General features: G+C 47.6%; 1 protein-coding gene across 2 annotated transcripts in view; it reads left to right on the top strand.

Annotated features, from left to right (window-relative positions):
- The window catches only part of CALML4 (calmodulin like 4), a 37,024-nt gene extending 12,399 nt beyond the window's left edge, over positions 1–24,625 (top strand). The window contains exons 3-5 of one of the 2 annotated variants that reach the window (XM_030190467.1): positions 1,906–2,046; positions 9,757–9,945; positions 24,317–24,625. In XM_030190467.1, coding sequence (XP_030046327.1) covers positions 1,906–2,046; positions 9,757–9,945; positions 24,317–24,414 — 428 coding nt within the window. In that variant the 3' untranslated portion in view covers positions 24,415–24,625. Of the gene's footprint in view, positions 1–1,905; positions 2,047–9,756; positions 9,966–24,316 lie in introns of both variants that reach the window. The other variant, XM_030190468.1, reaches the window with a different exon arrangement.
- Positions 24,626–25,109: the final 484 nt, after the last annotated feature.

The following is a 25,109-nucleotide window of genomic DNA, read 5'->3' as shown; positions in this document are numbered from 1 at the left end:
AATGTACCGCTTCCTTGGGTTTTTGCAGCCCAAATGCATGATCCTGCTTTTTTTTCTTTTTTGCATTAAATCATAGCTGCAAAATTCTAGATCATTTAAGCTTCACTAGGTCTACTACTACTACTACTACTACTACTACTACTTGATATTTCCTACTAGGGTTACGCAGCGCTGTACAATTTAACATAGAAGGACAGTCCCTGCTCAAAGGAGCTTACAATCTAAAGGACAAATGTACAGTCAGTCAAATAGGGGCAGTCTAGATTTCCTGAAAGGTATAAAGGTTAGGTGCCGAAAGCAACACTGAAGAGGTGGGCTTTGAGCAAGGATTTGAAGATGGGTAGGGAGGGGGCTTGGCGTAAGGGCTCAGGAAGTTGATTCCAAGCATAGGGTGAGGCGAGGCAGAATGAGTGGAGCTTGGAGTTGGCGGTGGTGGAGAAGGGTACTGAGAGGAGGGATTTGTCCTGTGAGTGGAGGTTACGGGCGGGAACGTAAGGGGAAATGAGGGTAGAGAGGTAATGAGGGGCTGCAGACTGAGTGCATTTGTAGGTAAGAAGGAGAAGCTTGAACTGTATGCGGTCTCTCCACATGTTATCTACACCATCAATAGTAACCACCCTTTTGAAGAATTTAGTATCTACAAAGAGTAAACCTTACCAGACAGCTCTTCCACAATATAGCTGACAAAAATGTTAAAAAGAAACACCCAAACCTTGTGGCACACCACTGTTATCCCTTTCCTTAGAATGAGCTCCATTACCACCACTCTCTGTTGCCTTCCACTCAACTAGTTCCTAATTTAGTCAGTCATTTTAGGGCCTGTACTGAGGGCACTCAGTTTATGTATAAGTCATTTATGTATAACCGTGTGAATGGCTTTGCTGAAATCTAAGTAACATAGTAGATGATGGCAGATAAAGACCTGTACGGTCCATCCAGTCTGCCCAACAAGATAAACTCATTGTATGAGCTACTTTATATGTATACCATTGCATATAGTGATCATCCAGTCAAAGAAATTTATCAGATTTAAGAACATAAGAATAGTCAAACTGGGCCAGACCAATGGTCCTTCTAGCCCAGTACCCTGCTTCCAACAGTGGAGGCGTGGCCTAGTGGTTAGAGCACCGGTCTTGCAATCCAGAGGTGGCCAGTTCAAATCCCACTGCTGCTCCTGGTGATCTTGGGAAGTCACTTAACCCTCCATTGCCTCAGGTACAAACTTAGATTGTGAGCCCTCCTGGGACAGAGAAATAGCCAGAGTACCTGAATGAAACTCAACTTCAGCTACTACTGAAAATGATGCAAGCAAAATCCAAATAAATAAATCCAGGTCACAAGTATCTGGCAGAAACCCAACTAGTAGCAACATTCCATGCTACCAATCCCAGGGCGAGCAGTGGCTTCCCCCCATGTCCATCTCAATAACAGATTTTTCCTCCGGGAACTTGCCAAAACCTTTTTTAAAATTCAGATGTACTAACCACTGTTACCACATCCTCTGGCAAAGACAAGACCTGCCTTTAGTGAAACCATAATGCCTCAGATCCTGCAGTCCATTGAATTCCAGAAATCTCACTATTCTCTGTTGTAGAAGCTTTAACCAAAGCAGCATGGGAAGAAGCCAGAAGAAACATGGATATACTTGCTTTGCTTGGAGTCCGGATGGTCCTCTTTATCCTGCATGGTGGCAGAAGTACAAAATTATAGGCCCCTAGAGTGGGGGAGGCCCACCTCATAAGGGCTGGAAGTAGCTGCATTTACTGTACCTTTTGACTGAGTAAAATTTATGCAACTGATCCAACAAGATTTTTTCCTAAGCTTTGGGGGCTGGAAGGGGAGTGAACAGGAGCTATTGTAGTTTTAAGATCCAATCTGTTCACAGCCTATGAATGTTTTCCTCAGAATTTAAAGAATGTTTTTCCCTGTACGACAAGACCCAGAAAGGGAAGATAAAGGCGAGTGATCTGCTGACTGTGATGCGATGCCTGGGAGTGAGCCCCACACCTGCAGAAGCGCAGCAACACCTCCAGCTGCAAAAGATCGGTAAATATTTTTTCCTTCAATTAATCTAGCTCCTTGTCAAGCTTGGAACTTCATGTCCCCTGCATGCAATGAGTAAAACCTGGTCTGTTCAAGATTGTCCCTGGCTGACTGTATAGTAATTCTATGACCATACTCGAGCCAGCAGCAGAGGGGCAGTAAGTACAAAGCCTTCTTCTCAATGAAAACAGATGATAGTTCCTGGACAATAAGAGACATGTCCAGCACTGCCACCTGAATGTTCCAGTGCTTTACTGTCCCCTTAACCAAAGCCAGGTATGAGACAAGGTGCTCCTTGTAGTGGCTGCAGTCTGACATAAACTAACAACCTGAAGCACTTAAGCCAGCTAAGCTCAGAACATCCTGTGGAAAAAAAATAAATTTTTTTATTTATTTTACTTATGCACCTGATGCCACTTAGACCCACAAACGCTCCCACCCCACACCTCAAGGTGGAGAAAAAAGGCTTCAGTAATACCATCCATCTTACAGCTCATGTGTCGCAGCCCCTCAGCACCCATCTGACACTCCACTCATCCTTGTCAATGTCTCCAGCGCTGTGCTGCCCAATTCACCACCGAGTTGAGTCCAATTCACCCGACAGGGAGTCCCCGTTTCGCCAGAAGCTGCCTCAGGTTCTACTCCTGCATACCAATTTCTGAGCCGAAGACATTGACATTGACATCTCCCTCCTTCCTTTTCTCTCCAAATTACTTGAGCGTGCTGTTCACCGCCGCTGCCTTGATTTTCTCTCCTCACATGGTATTCTTGACCCACTACAATCTGGTTTTCGCCCTCTCCACTCAACCGAAACTGCGCTTACTAAAGTCTCCAATGACCTATTACTGGCTAAATCCAGAGGTCAATATTCCATCCTCATTCTTCTTGATCTTTCCGCCGCTTTTGACACTGTCGATCACAGCATACTTCTCGATACCCTGTCCTCACTTGGATTCCAGGGCTCTGTCCTTTCCTGGTTCTCTTCCTACCTCTCCCTCCGCACCTTTAGTGTTCATAAGTACATAAGTACATAAGTAGTGCCATACTGGGAAAGACCAAAGGTCCATCTAGCCCAGCATCCTGTCACCGACAGTGGCCAATCCAGGTCAAGGGCACCTGGCACGCTCCCCAAACGTAAAAACATTCCAGACAAGTTATACCTAAAAATGCGGAATTTTTCCAAGTCCATTTAATAGCGGTCTATGGACTTGTCCTTTAGGAATCTATCTAACCCCTTTTTAAACTCCGTCAAGCTAACCGCCCGTACCACGTTCTCCGGCAACGAATTCCAGAGTCTAATTACACGTTGGGTGAAGAAAAATTTTCTCCGATTCGTTTTAAATTTACCACACTGTAGCTTCAACTCATGCCCTTTAGTCCTAGTATTTTTGGATGCGTGAACAGTCGCTTCACATCCACCCGATCCATTCCACTCATTATTTTATACACTTCTATCATATCTCCCCTCAGCCGTCTCTTCTCCAAGCTGAAAAGCCCTAGCCTTCTCAGCCTCTCTTCGTAGGAAAGTCGTCCCATCCCCACTATCATTTTCGTCGCCCTTCGCTGTACCTTTTCCAATTCTACTATATCTTTTTTGAGATACGGAGACCAGTACTGAACACAATACTCCAGGTGCGGTCGCACCATGGAGCAATACAACGGCATTATAACATCCGCACACCTGGACTCCATACCCTTCCTAATAACACCCAACATTCTATTCGCTTTCCTAGCCGCAGCAGCACACTGAGCAGAAGGTTTCAGCGTATCATCGACGACGACACCCAGATCCCTTTCTTGATCCGTAACTCCTAACGCGGAACCTTGCAAGACGTAGCTATAATTCGGGTTCCTCTTACCCACATGCATCACTTTGCACTTGTCAACATTGAACTTCATCTGCCACTTGCACGCCCATTCTCCCAGTCTCGCAAGGTCCTCCTGTAATCGTTCACATTCCTCCTGCGACTTGACGACCCTGAATAATTTTGTGTCATCGGCGAATTTAATTACCTCACTAGTTATTCCCATCTCTAGGTCATTTATAAATACATTAAAAAGCAACGGACCCAGCACAGACCCCTGCGGGACCCCACTAACTACCCTCCTCCACTGAGAATACTGGCCACGCAATCCTACTCTCTGCTTCCTATCTTTCAACCAGTTCTTAATCCATAATAATACCCTACCTCCGATTCCATGACTCTGCAATTTCTTCAGGAGTCTTTCGTGCGGCACTTTGTCAAACGCCTTCTGAAAATCCAGATATACAATATCAACCGGCTCCCCATTGTCCACATGTTTGCTTACCCCCTCAAAAAAATGCATTAGATTGGTGAGGCAAGACTTCCCTTCTCTAAATCCGTGCTGACTTTGTCTCATCAGTCCATGTTTTTGTATATGCTCTGCAATTTTATTCTTAATAATAGCCTCCACCATCTTGCCCGGCACCGACGTCAGACTCACCGGTCTATAATTTCCCGGATCTCCTCTGGAACCCTTCTTAAAAATCGGAGTAACATTGGCTACCCTCCAGTCTTCCGGTATTACACTCGATTTTAGGGACAGATTGCATATTTCTAACAGTAGCTCCGCAAGTTCATTTTTTAGTTCTATTAATACTCTGGGATGAATACCATCAGGTCCCGGTGATTTACTACTCTTCAGCTTGCTGAACTGACCCATTACATCCTCCAAGGTTACAGAGAATTTGTTTAGTTTCTCCGACTCCCCCGCTTCAAATATTCTTTCCGGCACCGGTGTCCCCCCCAAATCCTCCTCGGTGAAGACCGAAGCAAAGAATTCATTTAATTTCTCCGCTACGGCTTTGTCCTCCTTGATCGCCCCTTTAACACCATTTTCGTCCAGCGGCCCAACCGACTCTTTGGCCGGTTTCCTGCTTTTAATGTATCTAAAAAAATTTTTTACTATGTATTTTTGCTTCCAACGCTAATTTCTTCTCAAAGTCCTTTTTTGCCCTCCTTATCTCCGCTTTGCATTTGGCTTGGCATTCCTTATGATCTATCCTGTTACTGTCAGTTGGTTCTCTTCTCCACTTTCTGAAGGATTGTTTTTTGGCTCTAATGATTTCCTTTATCTTACTGTTTAGCCACGCCGGCTGACGTTTAGTCTTTTTTCCCTTTTTTCTAATACGTGGAATATATTTGTCCTGAACCTCCAGGATGGTGTTTTTAAACAGCATCCACGCCTGATGCAAGTTTTTTACTCTGCGAGCTGCTCCTTTCAGTCTTTTTTTCACCATTTTTCTCATTTTGTCGTAATCACCTTTTCTATAGTTAAACGCTAGCGTACTTGATTTCCTAGTTTCACTTCCTTCAATGCCAATATCAAAACCGATCATATTATGATCACTGTTATCAAGCGGCCCTCGTATCGTTACCCCCTGCACTAGATCATGAGCACCACTAAGGACTAAGTCTAGTATTTTTCCTTCTCTTGTCGGCTCCTGAACTAGCTGTTCCATGAAGCTGTCCTTGATTTCATCAAGAAATCTTATGTCCCTTGCGTGTACAGATGTTACATTAACCCAGTCTATATGCGGGTAATTGAAATCCCCCATTATTATTGTGTTGCCCAGTTTGTTTGCGTCCCTGATTTCCTTTAACATTTCCGCATCCGTCTGTTCGTCCTGGCCAGGCGGACGGTAGTACACTCCTATCACTATCCTTTTCCCCTTTGCACATGGAATTTCAATCCACAGTGATTCCAAGGAGTGTTTTGTTTCCTGCAGAATTTTCAATCTATTTGATTCAAGGCTCTCGTTAATATACAATGCTACCCCTCCACCAATCCGATTCACCCTATCACTACGATATAATTTGTACCCCGGTATGACAGTGTCCCACTGGTTATCCTCCTTCCACCAGGTCTCAGAGATGCCTATTATATCTAATTTTTCATTTAGTGCAATATATTCTAACTCCCCCATCTTATTTCTTAGGCTCCTGGCATTCGCATATAGACATTTCAAACTATGTTTGTTGTTCCTAAGTACATCATGCTTAGTACTTGACAGTATTAATTGGCAATCTTTTGTCTGATTTTTATTGTTATTTAAAGATACCCGATCTACTACAATCTCTTTTGCAACCTCACTATCAGGATACTCTATCTTCCCTGTTATGGTGATATCTTTGAAAGATACCTTATCCCGAACCACGCTCTTTTGAGCGACTGTCGGCCTTCCCCCCATTTCTAGTTTAAAAGCTGCTCTATCTCCTTCTTAAACTAAGGAGGCTAGGGCTATACAGCTTGGAGAAGAGACGGCTGAGGGGAGACATGATAGAGGTATATAAAATAATGAGTGGAGTGGAACAGGTGGATGTGAAGCGTCTGTTCACGCTTTCCAAAAATAGTAGGACTAGGGGGCATGCGATTAAACTACAGTGTAGTAAATTTAAAACAAATCGGAGAAAATGTTTCTTCACCCAACGTGTAATTAAACTCTGGAATTCGTTGCCGGAGAACGTGGTGAAGGCGGTTAGCTTGGCAGAGTTTAAAAAGGGGTTAGACAGTTTCCTAAAGGACAAGTCCATAAACCGCTACTAAATGGACTTGGGAAAAATCCACAATTCCAGGAATAACATGTATAGAATGTTTGTACGTTTGGGAAGCTTGCCAGGTGCCCTTGGCCTGGATTGGCCGCTGTCGGGGACAGGATGCTGGGCTCGATGGACCCTTGGTCTTTTCCCACTGTGGCATTACTTATGTACTTATGTCCTCTACTTGGCTCACTTTTATTACATAGAGCAGTGATTTAACCTATTGTGATGTCATAGTGGCTCATTCCACCAATAAGAGCCAACCTCATTAGTGATGTCATAATGGCTTGATTGTATAGAATGTTTGAACGTTTGGGAAGCTCACCAGGTGCCCTTGGCCTGGATTGGCCGCTGTCATGGACAGGATGCTGGGCTCGATGGACCCTTGGTCTTTTCACAGTATGGCATTACTTATGTACTTATATTTATTTATTTATTGCATTTGTATCTCACATTTTCCCACCTATTTGCAGGCTCAATGTGGCTTACAAGGTCCCGTTATGGCAATCGCCATTCCAAGGTGAGAGATACAATTGGTAGTCCGTAGGGACCAGATGTAAAAAGAAAATAGTCAGAAACTAGGTGGAGTGTTGATGTGTCTTGAACTCCTTTGACAAGCATGAATAAAAAATGGCGCCTCCATTTAAATGAAACGCTGATGCATGCGCATCAGCGAACAAATTGCAGGAACTGCAGAATGACGCAGACCATCAAAAAAAAAAAACCCCACCGCTCATTCAATCAAATTGTTTAACCTGCTGGGTTGCACTGATGAGGCGGTGAATCCATCATTGTTCTAATTGGAGCAATCGTCTGTCCACATCACCTCTCCGTAGGCTAGGTTGCAAACAGTCAACCACCCAGCAAGTAAAGTCGCTAAAAAGATGGTGTTTAGCCATGCTGTGGGACACCAAAGGCACCCCAATTTTGTGTGTCCTGCGGCAGTCTCGGCAGCCATTTTGAAAACACGGTGGCCCCGGGTAGAGCAGCAGCAGCAGCGGGCAGGAAAGAGTGGGGTTCTTTCCTGCCCCCAAAGAGGCCATTAGACTACCAGAGCCCACTGAGGCTCAGGGGACTGTAATGTGCAGGGAGACATTTGACAAAGTAGCTCAAGAAAGACTCCAGAGGAAATTGGAGAGTCATACAATAGGAGGTATTCTTTTATTGTGGATTAAAAATGGTTAAAAGCTAGAAACAGAAAGTAGGGTTAAATGATCAGTATTCTCAATGGAGAAGGGAAGATAGTGGGGTTTCCCAGGGGTCTGTGCTGGGACCGCTGCATTTTAACATATTTATAAATGATCTAGAGATGGGAGTAACTAGTGAGGTAATTAAATTTGCTGACCACACAAAGTTATTGAAAGTTGTTATATCATGGGAGGAGTGGCCTAAAGGTTAGTGCAGCAGGCTTTGATCCTGGCAACCAGGGTTTGATTCCCACTGCAGCTCCTTGTGACCATAGGCAAGTCACTTAACCCCCCCGGTGCCCCAGGTACAAAAACTTAGATTGTGAGCCCTCTAGGGACAGAGAAAGTACCTGTATATAATGTGTACAGCGCTGCATATGTCTAGTAGTGCTATAGAAATGATTAGTAGTAGTATATATATTTTTTTTAGATGCGGTGACCAGAATATTCAAGGTGCGGTCACGCCATGGACTGATACAAAGGCATTATAACATCCTCACTTTTGTTTTCCATTCTTTTCCTAATAATACCTAACATTCTATTTGCTTTCGTAGCCGCCGCAGCAGCACACTGAGCAGAAGGTTTCAACGTATCATCAACGACACCTAGATCCCTTTGTCGGTGACCTCTAACGTGGAACCTTGCATTACGTAGCTACAGTTCGGGTTCCTCTTTCCCATATGCATCACTTTGCACTTGCTCACATTAAACGCCATCTGCCATTTAGACGCCCAGTCTCCCAGTCTCGTAAGGCCCTCTTGCAATTTTTCACAATCCTCTCGTGATTTAACAACTTTGAATAAGTTTGTGTCATCAGCAAATTTAATTATCCCACTAGTTACTCCCATCTGTAGATGATTTATAAATATGTTAAAAAGCAACGGTCCCAGCACAGACCCTCTGGGGAACCCCACTATCGAGAATACTGACCATTTAACCCTACTGTGTTTTCTATCTTTTAACCAGTTTTTAATCCACAATAGGACACTACCTCCAATCCCATGACTCTCCAATTTCCTCTGGTACTTTGTCAAACGCCTTCTGAAAATCCAGATACACAATATCGACCGACTCACCTTTATCCAATGTTTGTTCACCCCTTCAAAGAAATGTAGTAGATTGGTGAGGAAAGATTTCCCTTCACTAAATCCATGTTGGCTTTCTCTCATTAATCCGTGCTTTTGAATATGCTCTGTAATTATATTCTTTATAATAGTCTTTACCATTTATGTACTTATATAACGGCCCACTGCCCTTTTTTCCTACCCTGTCTTTCCTGAAAGGAGTTTAGCCTGGCATAATGAAATCCCAGTCATGGTTCTCCATGACTGCCACTAAATCCAAGTCAGCCTCTAGGTCCAGAAGCTTGTTCCCCATACTACGGGTATTGGTATACAAAGTTCTCCAGCTATTGCCCTTTTTCCATTTTTATAAAGCTATTTGAGTGTTTTACTTGTCTGATGGATTTTAATTACCTGGGGGGCTTTGTTCCCTCTTCTCCAATGGAGAAGCTGGAGAAGGACAAGGGAAGTAAGATGGAAAGCAAGTAACTAGGTAAAAACTGAAAAGAGGAAGGAGAACAGGGAATGAAATATAACTAGATGAGAAAACAAGTTAAAGCAGAAAGATTCATGTAAGATGTAAGGGAGGAAGGGATGAAACAAAGGAGAAATGAGATCATTGCGAGAGGATTCAGGTGCAAGAGGAAGTGCCAGCATGGTCAGTACCCTCCAGCGTTGCTACATCTATGGAGCTAGGCACTAAACAGTTAACTTAAGCCAGTGACACTGCTGGCCCTGTCTGCATGGCTTGTAATATAGGATTGGTCCAAAGACGGGACCATGATCCCTCGAGCTGACCCTGTTTTGCTAAGCTTTCATCCTTACAGAACAATGTTTCTCACTAGCTGAAATTCCTTACATTTGCTAAACAGTAAAAAGAGGGGGTTTTAATGTTTTTCCCAGACAGAGCCGGAGACCTGGACTTCTCTACATTTCTAACGATAATGCACAGTCAGAAGCAGCAGGAAGATCCCAAGAAGGAGATTCTCCTGGCCATGTTGATGGTAGACAAACAGAAGAAAGGTTATATCCCAGCTTCTGAGCTCCGCTTCAAGCTCACACGGCTGGGAGAGAAACTGACACAGGAGGAAGGTAAAGGCAGGCAACGCTGTGTAAGTCTGGGAAGAGGAAAACAACCCTCATCTACCAGTACTTTTACTCCTGTATGAAAAAGAAAATAAGATGATACCTTTTTTTATTGGACATAACTTAATACATTTTTTGATTAGTTTTCGAAGGCTGCCCTTCTTCCTCAGATCGGAAAAATCATCTTATTTTCTTTTCCATGTTTTATTTCTATTGATTACCTTTAAAAGTGGACTAACACGGCTACCACACCTCTCTACTCCTGTATGAAAAATGGATGACAAGATAGGAATGAACACACAGGACGTGAAAGCGTTCAAAGCACCAAGGACCGGTGATAGGAAAGTGAAAGTTGCTTACCTGTCATATTATTATTATTTATTGCATTTGTATCCCACCTTATCCCACCTATTTGCAGGCTCAAAGTGGCTTACATAAATTGTTAACAATGGAGCCGACTCTGTGGGTGCTGTGGGTGCTTGAGCACCCCCAATATTGGAAAAATTCCTTGTAGGTGTCCAGGGAGGGATTAGTTCCATTGGGCTTAGCACCCCCAATAATTTTGAAAAGTTGGCTCCTATGGTTACACACAGTTAATCCTGGATGTCGGGTACAATTATTGTTGTGCAGAGATTAATTAAGGGAATATAGATCTTTCAGGGTCTCAACGGGCTCTGGTTCTCTGCCGGATGGGGCATTCCCAGTTCCCAGCATGCACCCTACCATATAGAGCTAAATAAATATTATTTATCACCTTCAAAGATACATGCTCATTTTAAAAGTATTTTGTCAGCTTATTTGGCAATGAGAGAATACAGTGTATATGAATATGTGGAAAATAAATTCCATTTTTTTCCATTTGTACACTAGAGTCTCAATTATCTGATGTGAATGGGACTGATAGCTTGCTGGATAATCGAAAACTACTACTACTACTTATCATTTCTATAGCGCTACTAGACGTACGCAGCGCTGTACACTTGAACGTGAAGAGACAGTCCCTGCTCGACAGAGCCTACAATCTAATCAGGACAAACATGACAAATAAGAGATAAGGGAATATTAAAGTGAGGATGATAAAATAAGGGTTCTGAACAAAGTGAATAAGGGTTAGGAGTTAAAAGCAGCTTCCATATCATCATGCTGATCAATCCATAGACTGGTGGGTTGTGTCCATCTACCAGCAGGTGGAGATAGAGAGCAAACTTTTGCCTCCCTATATGTGGTCATGTGCTGCCGGAAACTCCTCTGTATGTTGTCTATCTCAGCAGGTGGTGGTCACACACAGCAGCAGCTCTGGCTAGGCCTCCAAGCCTAATCCTTAGGTTTTGTTGAGGCCTGGGGTTGAGGGCTCTTTTGAGCAAGTGCAAACCTGGTGGTGCCAGGTCCCTCCTTTTCTCCCCCCTCCCGCTGGCTCCGTTAAAAAAAAAAAAATTTTGGACGTCCTTAAGGGCGTTTATTTCGACGTTTATTTAAACATTTATTGCAGCTACTCACTGGGACACCAGCTCGGAGCGAGAAGCAGGTAATTTTTACCTTTTTATAGCGGGCAGGGGGTTCCCCGATTGATCTCCAAGTGGCCTATGGCGTCGGAGGGCGAGGGCGCGAAGAATCGCTCCCCGGACCGCGTGTGCGCTTCTAGCGGGGATGCGGGGGTTTTAAAGTCTGATTCGCCCTTGTTGGGTGTCAGTTTGGAGGCCGGTCAGTGTCCCGGGTCTTCCTCCAGCGCGGCGGTTTTTCCCCGCCATAAACGCCCATCCCCCGCTGCTCGCCTCCGCCATCTTGGCCAGCCACTCTGCTCGGACGGCTTCTTCTTGGGCCGCCCTTGAGCTGGGAGACGTTCATGCCATGGCCGCCCTTGATTTGGGCGACGGCAAAAAAGCGGCTAAAGTTAAGCGCCGTTCTTCCCGCGCGGCTCCTTCGCAGAGTGTCGCGCCTGACGCCATCTTGGATGCGCAGCATGTTGCTCCCCCGCTCTTGCGAGCGCCGGTTGAGGGTGCGTCTAGGGCTGTGGCCCAGGCTGCTGAAATACACAGTCTGGGGGGTTTCTCCCCCGAGTTTATTTTGCTGCTGCATCAGGCCTTCCTTATGCAAAACGCTGCCCCTTCTCCATTGTCCGATAACGGGGTTGAGGCCCCCGGAAGTAAACGCCCTCGGGTGGATTCCCAGGACTTAGAGGACGCTGTTTCCTCTGATGTAGATGATGGCAGCGTATCTGAGTTCTCCCAACGGTCCTTTGGGGATTCCTTGGAGGAGACGGATTCCCGCTCGGATGCAGCGGATGACCCCTCTGCAGCACGGATCTTTCGCTCAGAGGATTTGCCCAACCTGTTACTGCAGGCCATGAGCATTTTGAAGATTTCCTCGCCAGAGGACGTCTCTCCCTCAGCCCCTGTTGGCTCTGCCATTATGCTGGGGACGAAGCGCCCGCCTAGAACCTTCCACGTGCATGATGCCATGCACACCTTAATTTCGGCTCAATGGGATGTCCCGGAAGCGAGCCTCAAAGTGGCTAGGGCTATGTCCCGCCTCTATCCTTTGCCTGAAAGTGAACGTGAGGCCTTTATTTGGCCTACCGTGGATTCTTTAATCACTGCGGTGACTATGAAAACGGCGTTGCCGGTGGAAGGTGGCACGGCCCTAAAGGACGCCCAAGACAGAAGATTGGAAGCGGCTTTAAGGTCGTCCTTCGAGGCGGCTGCCTTAAGTTTGCAGGCCTCAGTTTGCGGCTCCTATGTGGCCAGGGCGTGCCTGACGATGGTGCAGCGGGCTTCCCCCTCGGATCCTTCCTTGAGGGCCGACTGGCCGGCCCTGGAATCGGGCTTGGCTTATTTGGCAGACTTACTGTATGATGTCTTGAGAGCCTCGGCTAAAGGTATGGCTCAGACAGTCTCTGCGCGGCGCTGGCTTTGGCTGAAACATTGGTCTGCGGACCACGCCTCTAAGTCCCGCCTGGCTAAGTTGCCTTTTAAAGGCAAGCTGCTCTTTGGAGTCGAGCTGGACAAAATCGTGACCGATCTCGGCACGTCTAAGGGCAAGAGGTTACCAGAGGTCAGGGCTCGGGCCAGTGCTCGCCCCGGTATCTCCAGAGGACGGTTTCAGGAAGCCCGTCGGTACCGCCCGGGCAAGTCGGGCTCCTCTGCCCCCTCTTCCTTCAAAAAGAACTTCTCCCCCAAGCAGCATTCCTTTCGCAGAGACCGCCGTCCCGGAGGTACGCCCTCCGGTCCTCCCCCAGGGTCTCGTACCCAATGACGGGGCCCTGGTCCATGGCCCAGTGCAGATTGGAGGACGCCTGTCCTCGTTTCTGGGCGAGTGGACCAGGGTAACTTCAGACGCTTGGGTTCTGGAAGTCATCAGAGACGGCTACAAGTTAGAGTTCTGCCGACCCTTAAGAGACGGGTTTGTATTCTCTCCCTGCAAGTCTCCGGTCAAAGCTGTGGTAGTGCAGCAGACCTTGGACAACCTGATACGCCTGGGTGCGGTCGTTCCGGTGCCAGAAAATCAGATTGGCAAGGGACGTTACTCCATTTACTTTGTGGTACCAAAGAAAGGAGGTTCTGTCCGGCCTATCCTCGACCTCAAAGGGGTCAATCGGGCCTTGAAAGTGCGGCACTTTCGCATGGAGACTCTCCGCTCTGTTATAGCGGCAGTGAAGGCAGGGGAGTTCTTGGCTTCCTTGGACATCAAGGAAGCGTACCTGCATATTCCCATCTGGCCTCCTCATCAACGCTTTCTGCGTTTTGCAGTCCTGGGCCGACACTTCCAGTTCAGAGCCCTCCCTTTCGGGTTGGCTACTGCTCCGCGGACCTTCTCCAAAGTAATGGTGGTCATCGCGGCCTTCCTGCGAAAGGAAGGAGTACAAGTCCATCCTTATCTGGACGACTGGTTGATCCGAGCCCCCTCTTATGCAGAGTGCGGCAAAGCTGTGGACCGGGTGGTTGCTCTTTTGAGCTCCCTGGGGTGGATCATCAACTGGGAGAAGAGCCAGCTGCGCCCGACTCAGTCCCTGGAGTATCTGGGAGTTCGATTCGACACCCAAGTGGGCAGAGTGTTCCTGCCAGACAATCGGATTGTCAAACTTCAGGCTCAGGTGGACCAGTTCCTAGTAGCCTCTCCTCTTCGGGCTTGGGACTATGTGCAGCTGTTGGGCTCTATGACGGCCACGATGGAAGTAGTGCCCTGGGCCAGGGCTCATATGAGACCACTACAACACTCTCTGCTGCAGCGCTGGACTCCGATGTCGGAGGATTATGCTGTGCGCCTTCCCTTGGACTCAGCAGTGCGCAAGGCGCTGAGCTGGTAGCTGCAGACAGACAAGTTGTCTGCAGGAATGCCTCTGGTGACCCCGGAGTGGATTGTCGTCACGACGGATGCCTCTTTGTCGGGCTGGGGAGCCCACTGCTTGGGAAGGACAGCGCAGGGTCTCTGGTCTCCTGCAGAGGCAAAGTGGTCTATCAACCTCCTGGAACTCAGAGCCATTCGGTTGGCGCTTTTGGAGTTCATCCTGGTACTGGCGTTGAAGCCAGTACGGGGTCCTGTCGGACAATGCCACGGCTGTGGCCTATGTCAACCGCCAGGGAGGTACCAAGAGCGCCCCTCTAGCCAAGGAGGCCATGAATCTATGCCAGTGGGCGGAAGCGAACCTGGAACAGCTGTCAGCGGCCCACATTGCCGGAGTCATGAATGTCAAGGCGGACTTTCTCAGTCGCCATACCTTGGATCCCGGAGAGTGGCAGCTATCTGCTCAGGCGTTCTTGGACATCACGAAGCGCTGGGGCCAGCCGAGCCTAGATCTGATGGCGTCATCGGCCAATTGCCAAGTGCCGCGCTTTTTCAGCAGAGGACGGGACCCTCGATCCCTGGGAGTAGATGCTCTTCTCCAACAGTGGCCGACACAGGAGCTTCTCTATGTGTTCCCGCCCTGGCCCATGTTGGGCAGGGTGCTAGACCGGGTGGCAAAGCATCCGGGCCAGATAATCCTGGTGGGTCTGGACTGGCCCAGACGTCCCTGGTATGCGGACTTGATCAGGCTCTCAGTGGACAATCCTCTGCCGCTGCCAGTGGAGCAGGGCCTGTTACATCAGGGTCCCGTGGTGATGGAGGATCCCTCCCCCTTTGGTCTTACGGCCTGGCTATTGAGCGGCAGCGTCTGAGAAAGAAGGGCTTCTCAGACAAGGTCATCGCCACTATGCTGAGAGCGAGGAAGTGCTCTACTTCTACTGCTTACGCCAGGGTTTGGCGTACCTTTGCAGCGTGGTGTGAAGCAGGCTCACTTTCTCCCTTCACTGCTCCAATTTCTTCAGTGTTGGCGTTCCTGCAAGAAGGTCTGGAGAAAGGCCTGTCGCTCAGTTCCCTTAAAGTCCAGGTAGCGGCTCTGGCTTGCTTCAGGGGCTGCCTGAAGGGTGCTTCCCTGGCTTCGCAGCCAGATGTGGTGCGCTTTCTCAAGGGAGTTAATCACCTGCGCCCTCCTCTGCACTCAGTGGTGCCTGCGTGGAATCTCAACCTGGTGCTAAGAGCCTTGCAGAAGCCGCCTTTTGAACCCTTGTCAAGGGCATCTCTGAAAGACCTGATGTTGAAAGCAGTCTTTTTGGTGGCTATCACTTCAGCCAGAAGAGTTTCCGAGCTCCAGGCACTCTCATGTCGAGAGCCCTTTCTGCAGTTCACGGAGGCAGGAGTGTCTATTCGCACAGTGCCTTCCTTCCTGCCCAAGATTGTTTCTCGCTTCCATGTGAATCAGCAGCTCTGTCTCCCTTCCTTTCGTAGGGAGGACTACCCAGAGGAATACTCTGCTCTCAAATATCTGGATGTGAGACGAGTCATCATCAGATACTTGGAAGTGACCAATGATTTCCGGAAGTCGGATCATCTGTTTGTCCTGTTTGCAGGTCCTCGTAAGGGTCTGCAGGCTGCTAAGCCTACAGTGGCAAGATGGGTCAAGGAAGCCATTGCAGCGGCTTATGTGGCCGCGGGGAAGGTGCCACCTATCCAGCTGAAGGCTCACTCCACTAGAGCTCAGGCGGCCTCGATGGCAGAGGCCGGGTCCGTCTCCTTGGAAGAGATTTGCAAGGCGGCAACTTGGGCATCGGCCCATACCTTCTCCAGGCATTACCGCTTGACTGTGGCTGCTCGGGCGGAGGCCCGGTTTGGAGCTTCAGTGTTGCGGTCAGGGATTTCAATGTCCCGCCCTGGGTGAGTACTGCTTCGGTACATCCCACCAGTCTATGGATTGATCAGCATGATGATATGGAAGGTAAAATTATGTATCATACCTGATAATTTTCTTTCCATTAATCATAGCTGATCAATCCATAGCCCCTCCCAGATATCTGTATTGTTTATATTCTGGTTGCATTTCAGGTTCAAGTTTAGTCTTCAGTTCCTGTTCAGGAGGACTTCGTGTTCAAGTTTTTCAATGGATTCTTCAAGAGTTGAGACGAATTTGTGTTACAGTGAGCTGCTGCATTCCTCTCCCCTCCGTTTTACGGGGCTGGATTGAGACTTAAATTCTGCCGGCGCTCCCTCCCGCTTCGTGCGGCAGTAGGGCAGCTTGGTACCCCCTCCCGCTTCGGCGGTGTTAGGGTCAGTCAGCTCCTCCCGCGGTTGCAGGATAAGCCAGATCCCCCCGCATCGGCAGGTGTGGTGTCCCTCCCCCGCTCCGCGGGGATGAGCTGGACGGATTCCCCTCCCCCACTTGTGTGGGGATGAGCTGGGTTAATTCCCCTCCCCCGTTTCGGCGGTGGTGAGCTGGGCAGAGTGTCCCTTTGTGGGTGTAATTCTCTAAGTGCTGAGTCCTGCGGCTGGAGCTTGGATATCGACATACTGAGGAGATAAGGGAATATTAAGGTGAGGATGATAAAATAAGGGTTCTGAACAAGTGAATAAGGGTTAAGAGTTAAAAGCTGCATCAAAAAGGTGGGCTTTTAGCTTAGATTTGAAGACGGTCAGAGATGGAGCTTGACGTACCGGTTCAGGAAGTCTATTCCAGGCATATGGTGCAGCAAGATAAAAGGAACGGAGTCTGGAGTTAGCAGTGGAGGAGAAGGGTGCAGATGAGAGAGATTTATTATTATTATTTATTGCATTTGTACCCCACATTATCCCACCTTTTTACAGGCTCAATGTGGCTTACAGGGTGTTAATATGGTATAGTCATTACATAATCTTAGATACCGTCGGTAATGAGCTGGAGGTAGAAGAGGAATTGGTTAGAAGGTATTAGGTAAGGTCGTGTTAGAGGTGTTTTAAAGCGTTTGGGTGGTATACGGAGTAGTTTGTTTCATCAAGGATTATTTTTGTAGGCCTTGTTGAAGAGAAATGTCTTCAAAGATTTCCGAAATGGAGTTCCCGGGGAGGAATGTAGGGAGAGATGAGAGTGGAGAGGTACTGAGGAGCTGCAGAGTGAATGCACTTATAGGTCAATAAGAGGAGTTTGAACTGTATGCGGAAACGGATAGGAAGCCAGTGAAGTGACTTGAGGAGAGGGCTAATATGAGCATAACAACCCTGGCAGAATATTAGTCATGCAGCAGAATTTTTAACAGATTGAAGAGGAAAGAGATGGCTAAGTGGGAGACCTGTGAGAAGCAAGTTGCAATAGTCTAAGCGAGAGGTGATAAGAGCGTGGATGAGGGTTCTGGTAGTGTGCTCAGAAAGGAAAGGGCAAATTTTGGTGATATTATAGAGAAAGAAACGACAGGTTTTAGCAGTCTGTTGAATATATGCAGAGAAGGAGAGGGAGGAGTCGAAGATGACCCCAAGGTTACGAGCTGATGAGACAGGAAGGATGAGACTGTTATCCACAGAAATAGAGAATGGGGGAGGAGGAGAGGTTGGTTTAGGGGGAAAAATGAGAAGCTCAGTCTTGGTCATGTTTAGTTTCAGATGGCGCTGAGACATCCAGGCAGAAATGTCAGACAGGCAAGCTGATACTTTGGCCTGGATTTCAGCTGAGATTTCTGGTGTGGAGAGGTAGATCTGGGAGTCATCAGCGTAAAGATGATACTGAAAACCATGGGATGAGATCAGAGTACCAAGGGAAGAAGTATAGATGGAGAAGAGTAGAGGTCCCAGGACAGATCCCTGAGGTACACCAACTGACAGTGGGATAGAAGTAGAGGAGGATCTACTAGAGTATACACTAAAGGTACGCTGGGAGAGATAAGAAGAAAACCAGGAAAGAACAGAGCCCTGAAATCCAAGTGAGGACAGCGTATCAAGGAGTAGGCTGTGATCAATAGTGTCAAAAGCAGCAGATAGATTGAGAAGGATGAGGATAGAATAGACCTTTGGATCTGGCTAGGAACAGATCATTGGAGACTTTAGCAAGTGTTGTTTCAGTTGAATGAAGGGGGCGAAAGCCAGATTGAAGTGGATCAAGAATAGCTTGAGATGAAAGAAAATCAAGGCAACGGCTGTGAACAGCACGTTCAAGTATCTTGGATAGGAAAGGGAGGAGGGAGATGGAGCGATAGTTGGAAGGACAGGTAGGGTCCAATGAAGGTTTTTTAAGGAGTGGTGTGACTACGGTATGTTTGAAGGCATCAGGAACAGTTGCAGTAGAAAGTGAAAGATTGAGGATATGACAGATAAAAGGGATGACAGTAGAAGAGATAGTGTTAAGTAGATGGGTGGGATCAGAGGAACAGGTAGTTAGTTTCGAGGAGGAAAGAAGATGTGTAGTTACCTCTTCAGTGATTTCAGAAAAGGAAGAAAAGGAGGCAGGGGTTGGAGGGTTGAGAGAATGGTCTAAGGGAAGGAGAGGTGGAGGTGACCTGGTTGAGAATTCAAGTTTAATCTTGTGAAACTTATCATGAAAGAACTCAGTCAGAATCTGAAGTGTATGAAGTCAGCATGGGCACGGGATTTCAGCCAAAGGCGTTCGGCAGAGCGGGCACAGAGATGTAGGTAGCGGATTCTAGAAGTCAGCCAAGGTTGGGGTTTGGTACGTTTTACAGAACGGGGAATGAGAGGAGTAAGAGTATCCAGAGCAGAGGAGAGAATAGTATTATAGGAAGAGACAGCCTCATTGACAGACTTGGATAACATAGTAAGATAATACTGAAAAACTGGATGAGGGATAAAATACAAGTAAATTGAATGAATGTTTCAAAACAGGAAGCAGTTAAAAAAAAGGAGTTTAAAACTTAATGAGGCCGATTTTCAGACTGCGGGAGTTAAACCAGTTAACTCTCACACTCAGTGCTGAGAGTCAATATTCAATACCTGGTTGTTTCCAGTAACCTCACGCGTCTCAGTTCCTCACTCTAACATCCTCCTTCAACCTCCAGCTATGCTCCACTGCCTCGACTCACCGAGACGGCCACTGTCTTGACCTCGTCCTCTCCTCCTCCGGCTCCCCCTCCAATTTCCACACTTCAGCTCTTCCTATCTCGAATCATCACCTGATCACCTTCACACTTCTTCACAACCCACCTCAGCCCCATCCAACTCTAACCACTACCTCCAGGAATCTCCAGGCTATTGACCCTCCCACCTTATCCTCTTGTATCTCCAATCTCCTCCCCTCCATCTTGTCCTCCGAGTCTGTTGACAAGGCTGTCTCCGCATACAATGCCACTCTCTCCTCTGCTCTGGACACCCTCGCTCCATCCACCTCCCGTCCCACAAAGCGTACTAATCCCCAGCCTTGGCTGACCCCTTGCATCCGCTACCTTCGTTCCTGCACCCGATCTGCCGAACGCCTCTGGAGGAAATCTCGCACCCATTCAGACTTCCTTCACTACAAATTCATGCTATCCTCCCTCCACTCCTCCCTATTCCTTGCCAAACAGGACTATTACACCCAACTGACCAATTCTCTCAGCTCCAACCCCCGTCGTCTCTTCACCACCCTTAACTCCCTCCTCAAAGTGCCCTCCGCTCCTACCCCCCTCCCTCTCCCTCAATCACTGGCCGATTACTTCCGCAACAAGGTGCAAAAGATCAACCTTGAGTTCACTACCAAACCATCTCCTCCTTTTCACCCTTCAACCCTCGACCAACCAACCCAGGCCTCTTTCTCCTCCTTTCCAGACATCACCGAGGAGGAAACCGCTCGCCTTCTTTCCTGCTCGAAAAGTACCACCTGTTCCTCTGATCCCATCCCCACCAACTTACTTAACACCATCTCTCATACTGTCACCCCCTCCATCTGTCATATCCTCAACCTCTCTCTCTCCACTGCAACTGTCCCTGACACCTTCAAGCACGCCGTAGTCACACCTCTCCTCAAAAAAACATCACTTGACCCTACCTGTCCCTCCAACTACCGCCCCATTTCCCTCCTACCCTTCCTCTCCAAAATACTTGAGCATGCCGTTCACAGCCGCTGCCTTGATTTTCTCTCCTTTCATGCCATCCTCGATCCACTTCAATCCGGTTTTCGCCCTCTACACTCGACAGAAACAGCACTCTCTAAAGTCTGTAATGACCTGTTCCTTGCCAAATCCAGAGGCCACTACTCCATCCTCATCCTCCTCGATCTATCCGCCGCTTTTGACACTGTCAATCATGATCTACTCCTTGCCACACTGTCCTCATTCGGGTTCTAGGGCTCTGTCCTCTCCTGATTCTCCTCCTATCTCTCCCACCTCACCTTCAGATTTCACTCCCATGGATCCTCCTCCACCCCCATCCCGCTATCTGTTGGTGTTCCCCAGGGACCTGTCCTTGGACCCCTTCTCTTCTCAATCTACACCTCTTCCCTGGGCTCCCTCATCTCATCTCATGGCTTCCAGTATCATCTCTATGCGTACGACACCCAGCTGTATCTCTCCACACCAGACATCACCACGGAGACCCAGGCAAAGGTATCGGCCTGCTTAACCGACATTGCTACATGGATGTCCAACCGCCACCTGTCCAAGACTGAGCTCATCGTCTTTCCACCAAAACCCACTTCTCCTCTTCCTCCACTTTCTATCTCAGTGGATAACACCCTCATCCTCCCCGTCTCATCTGCCCGCAACCTCGGAGTCATCTTCGACTCCTCCCTCTCCTTCTCGGCACTCATCCAGCAGATAGCCAAGACCTGTCGCTTCTTCCTCTTCAACATCAGCAAAATTCGCCCTTTCCTCTCTGAACACACCACCCAAACTCTCGTCCACGCTCTCATTACCTCCCGACTTGACAACTGCAACTTACTCCTCACCGGACTCCCACTTAGCCATCTATCCCCCCTTCAATCTGTTCAGAACTCTGCTGCACGTCTTATATTCCGCCAGAACTGATATACTCATATCACCCCTCTTCTCAGGTCACTTCACTGGCTTCCAATCCGTTACCACATTCAGTTCAAGCTCCTCCTTCTTACCTACAAATGTACTCAATCTGCTGCCCCTCACTACCTCTCTACCCTCATCTCCCCTTATGTTCCCACCCGAAACCTCCGTTCACAGGATAAATCCCTCCTCTCAGTACCCTTCTCCACCACCGCCAACTCCAGGCTCCACCCATTCTTCCTCGCCTCACCCTATGCCTGGAACAACCTTCCTGAGCCCCTACGTCAAGCCCCCTCCCTGCCCATCTTCAAGTCTCTGCTTAAAGCCCACCTCTTCAATGCTGCCTTTGGCATCTAACTCTTACCTTCAGGATATCCGGACTGCCCCAAATTGACTGCCGCCATCGTATCGTCTACTCACTTGTCCTTTAGATTGTAAGCTCTTTGAGCAGGGCCTGTCCTTTTATGTTAAATTGTACAGCGCTGCGTAACCCTAGCAGCGCTTTAGAAATGTTAAGTAGTAGTAGTAGTAGTAACCGGCATTGAATATCTGGTTTAACTTTGACTGGTCAGACTTTAACCGTCCAAACCAATATTCAGCACTGGCATCCGGTCTGAGTTTAAAAATCGGGGGATAACCTGTTATAGTGACGATCCTTGGTTGGCTGCCACCCGGGGCGCATCACCCCCCCCCCCCCCCCCCCAAGGTGCATTCTTACCTGCTGGGAGCAGCCACACGGCTGTCAGTTTCACTGGTTGCCTGCTCCCTCTGCCCCGGAACAGGAAGTAACCTGTTTCAGGGCAGAGGGAGCAGAAAACCAGCGTAGCCGACAGCCACATGGCTGCTTGCTGCACCCCTCCAGCGGCATGCACTTGGGGCGGACCGCCCTCACCGCCCCGCCCTCGGTACCCCACTGATCTGCTAGCTGGGAAAATTCAGTGGTATGTGGCCGCTGAATTGCGGCAGGTAGCCGGTTCTCCTGCAAGTAACCAGCTAGGTGCTGATCCTGGCTGAATATTTTGGGGGGGGGGAGGGATGTACCCAATAATTTTACCTAGCACTGCTGTCTTTTAACTAAATATGATGCTGGGAAAGAGAGAGAAACACACACACTTTTATTTATTAAAAACCTTATATTCTGCATAATCCAAGAGTCCTTGGTGGATTATAATTATACATATATATTATGTAAATCACAGAACATTACAAATTAAAACAAAATAATACACTAAAAACACCTTACAAAAAATCATCATCTCAATGACACTGCAGTGCTGTCACCGAGGTATGTTGGCTAATCAGAGTGTTGGATAAGTGAGACTCTACCATATCACAGACTGAAGACAAATTCAAACTAGGGACGCTGTCGAGGGGCCAAACAGACTGTGTTGGGCAAAATATTGGTGGGCTTATTGGCCCAGTGGCCTACCCCATTCTGCTGCCTATGATTCAAACTATAAAAGACTGGGCTTGAATGAAAGCAAATGGGAAGAAAACAATTCTTTTAAAGAGAGCCCCTCCAGCGGGGCTGCAGGTTCTTTTTCTGAACAAAAGGCTCTTTCTAAATCCCTGGCCTTCCGATATCACAGATGTCACAATGCAAAGTGCATTCGGAGCACACGGATCAAGCTTGCTGACAGGGAAGTGCCATTAATCAGTAGTTTTATGATAGAATATTTGAAACTTGGAGTATGACATTTTTCAAATTGTTGCAAAAGCGCTTACAACCTTGGAGCCCTTTGAAGCAGAGGTGGGTAGGGGGTGGCATGTTCAGATTGCAAGAGCCAAGCTTGAGAGAGTTTTCCTGTGTTCTAACTCCCACCCCTCAACCTCCACCCCCGGCCTTTTCCCATCTACCCCTGCTTAAACTGTACAATTGTTCAGTGTTACAACTGCCCCAGCTCAGTGACAGGCAGTAATTTTGTGATTAAATATTAATCCTAGGTATTACCCTTCACTCCTCCACCATTCTCACACTCATCGGCAGAGGGTGGTTCATCCTAAAACTGGAGACTGAAGGCTATTAAGTGAGGTTTCTCTTGTGAGGCTCCAGCTATATCTAAATCCAGCTCTGGCAGTTGTGTATTCCAAAAATTGACATATTCTAATCAATAAACAGAAAATAAAATTCCTTTTTCTACCTTTGTCGTCTGGTATTTTATTTTCCTAATCGTGTTGGTCCCAGTCTCTGGCTTCTGCTTTGCTCTGTCTTCTCATATCTTTTTTGGTAGGGGCTCTTTTTCCACTTGATATTTCTTCTCTCTTAGGGTTACCATATGGCTCCAGAAAAAGGAGGACAGATTGAGCCAGTCTGGGTTTTACTTCCATTGCTTTCAATGGGAGTAAAACCCGGACTGGATCAATGTGTCCTCCTTTTTCTCCATCTGCAGAAACAAAGTAAAATCAGAAAAGGCAGGACCGGCAGAGGGAAGGCCCTGCGGACCGCCCATAGGCAGCTTGTTTTTCAGTGCTGTGGCTGCCAATGCCAGCCAGGGTGGAGGGCAAAGTTAAAGGACCCTGGCTTGAGGGGGGGAGAGCGAGATGCTGGAGAAGGGCAGCAAATGCATGGAGCACACTCCTAATACTGTTACTTGACATGTCTGGTTTACCCCTCACTCCCCCTACAGCTAAGGATCCTCTGTTCTTATGCCAGGCTTTAACCCTCCCCCTACAATTAAGGAGTCTCTGTGTTTACCCCAGGCTTTACCCCTCACTCCCCCCCTACAGCTAAGGATCCTCTGGGTTTACCTCAGACTTTACCCCTCACTCCCCCCCCCCCCCCCCCCCACAGCTAAGGATCCTCTCTTCTTACCCCTCACTCCTCCACTGCTAAAGATCTTTTGTACCGAGCATTGGCTTCTCTGAATTGTGTTATTGTCTTGGGAAAGTGTACCCACCACACTTTCAGTGAAGAAATGGTTAACCCCCTCCCCTATCTCTTTTTAGGCTGTTATCCAAACACCTCTTCTTGGAATGCTTGGCAGGACAGAATTTGTTGAATGCTTGAACACATGCACAATTTGTAAAACATTTTCTCACACCATAAAAGTTTGTAATAGGGGAATGACATGTCTGAAATCTTTAATTGGCTTATTTTCATGGATATAACGCTTCTTTGTTAAGTCGAAGAGTTATGTTAATTCATTGCTTTCTTTCAGTGGATGACCTTTTGAAAGAAGCCAATGTGGGAGCTGATGATCTAGTGAAATACGAAGAATTCATCCGAATGATTTCTCTCCCAACTGTGGACTACTGACTTCCATTATTGTGCCTCTGTGGTTCATATGGACCCTTACCAGTACTGACCTCAAGGTCCTTGGAGACCTCATGAAAAGCCCAGAACCTTCAGATAAACAGTGTTTCTATATCTGAAGTTTGAAATTAATGTACAAGTTGCAAAAATGTAAAATGAGGAATAGAACAGATCCAACCAGGACACCAATTAAAGGATTTAGAAAACTCTCAGTACCTTGAATTTAAAATAAGTGTATGTTTTGCACATATTGCCTCTATATACAAGGCAGGGAGGGAGGGCTTTGGGGATTGGTGGGGGGGGGGGGGGGAGAAGAGGAGGAGGAGCAAATGAAAATTACTTTTCATCCCACTCGATCAGCCCAGACAAGTGGGTTGCATTTCCCTGCTGGCAGATGCAAACACAGAAGCTGAACTCTTCCGGTGACATCAGCAGTATAAAGAGTGGTGTAACCTGGAACTTGTCACATTTCTCTGCCTCCACCAGAAGGTGATCTTATCTTGGAAAAGTCTGAGGTATTCCTTGAAGACATGTCCTCTGCAGTAGGTGCTCTCCCAGATAGTTTTGCCAGAGTGGGAGCTGCCAGACCTGCTCTTCCACAGCACTAGGTTGATGGGCAGGCTATATCCCCTCTCTGAGTGTGACCTTCACCACATATCATGTCACGGAAGTGGATGTTCTGGTAGCTGCAGTCACAA

Source organism: Microcaecilia unicolor, chromosome 1 (assembly GCF_901765095.1).
Source record: "Microcaecilia unicolor chromosome 1, aMicUni1.1, whole genome shotgun sequence".
Classification (NCBI taxonomy): domain Eukaryota; kingdom Metazoa; phylum Chordata; class Amphibia; order Gymnophiona; family Siphonopidae; genus Microcaecilia; species Microcaecilia unicolor.
Note: the sequence above shows the minus strand (reverse complement) of the source record. Positions and strands in the feature narration are given on the sequence as shown.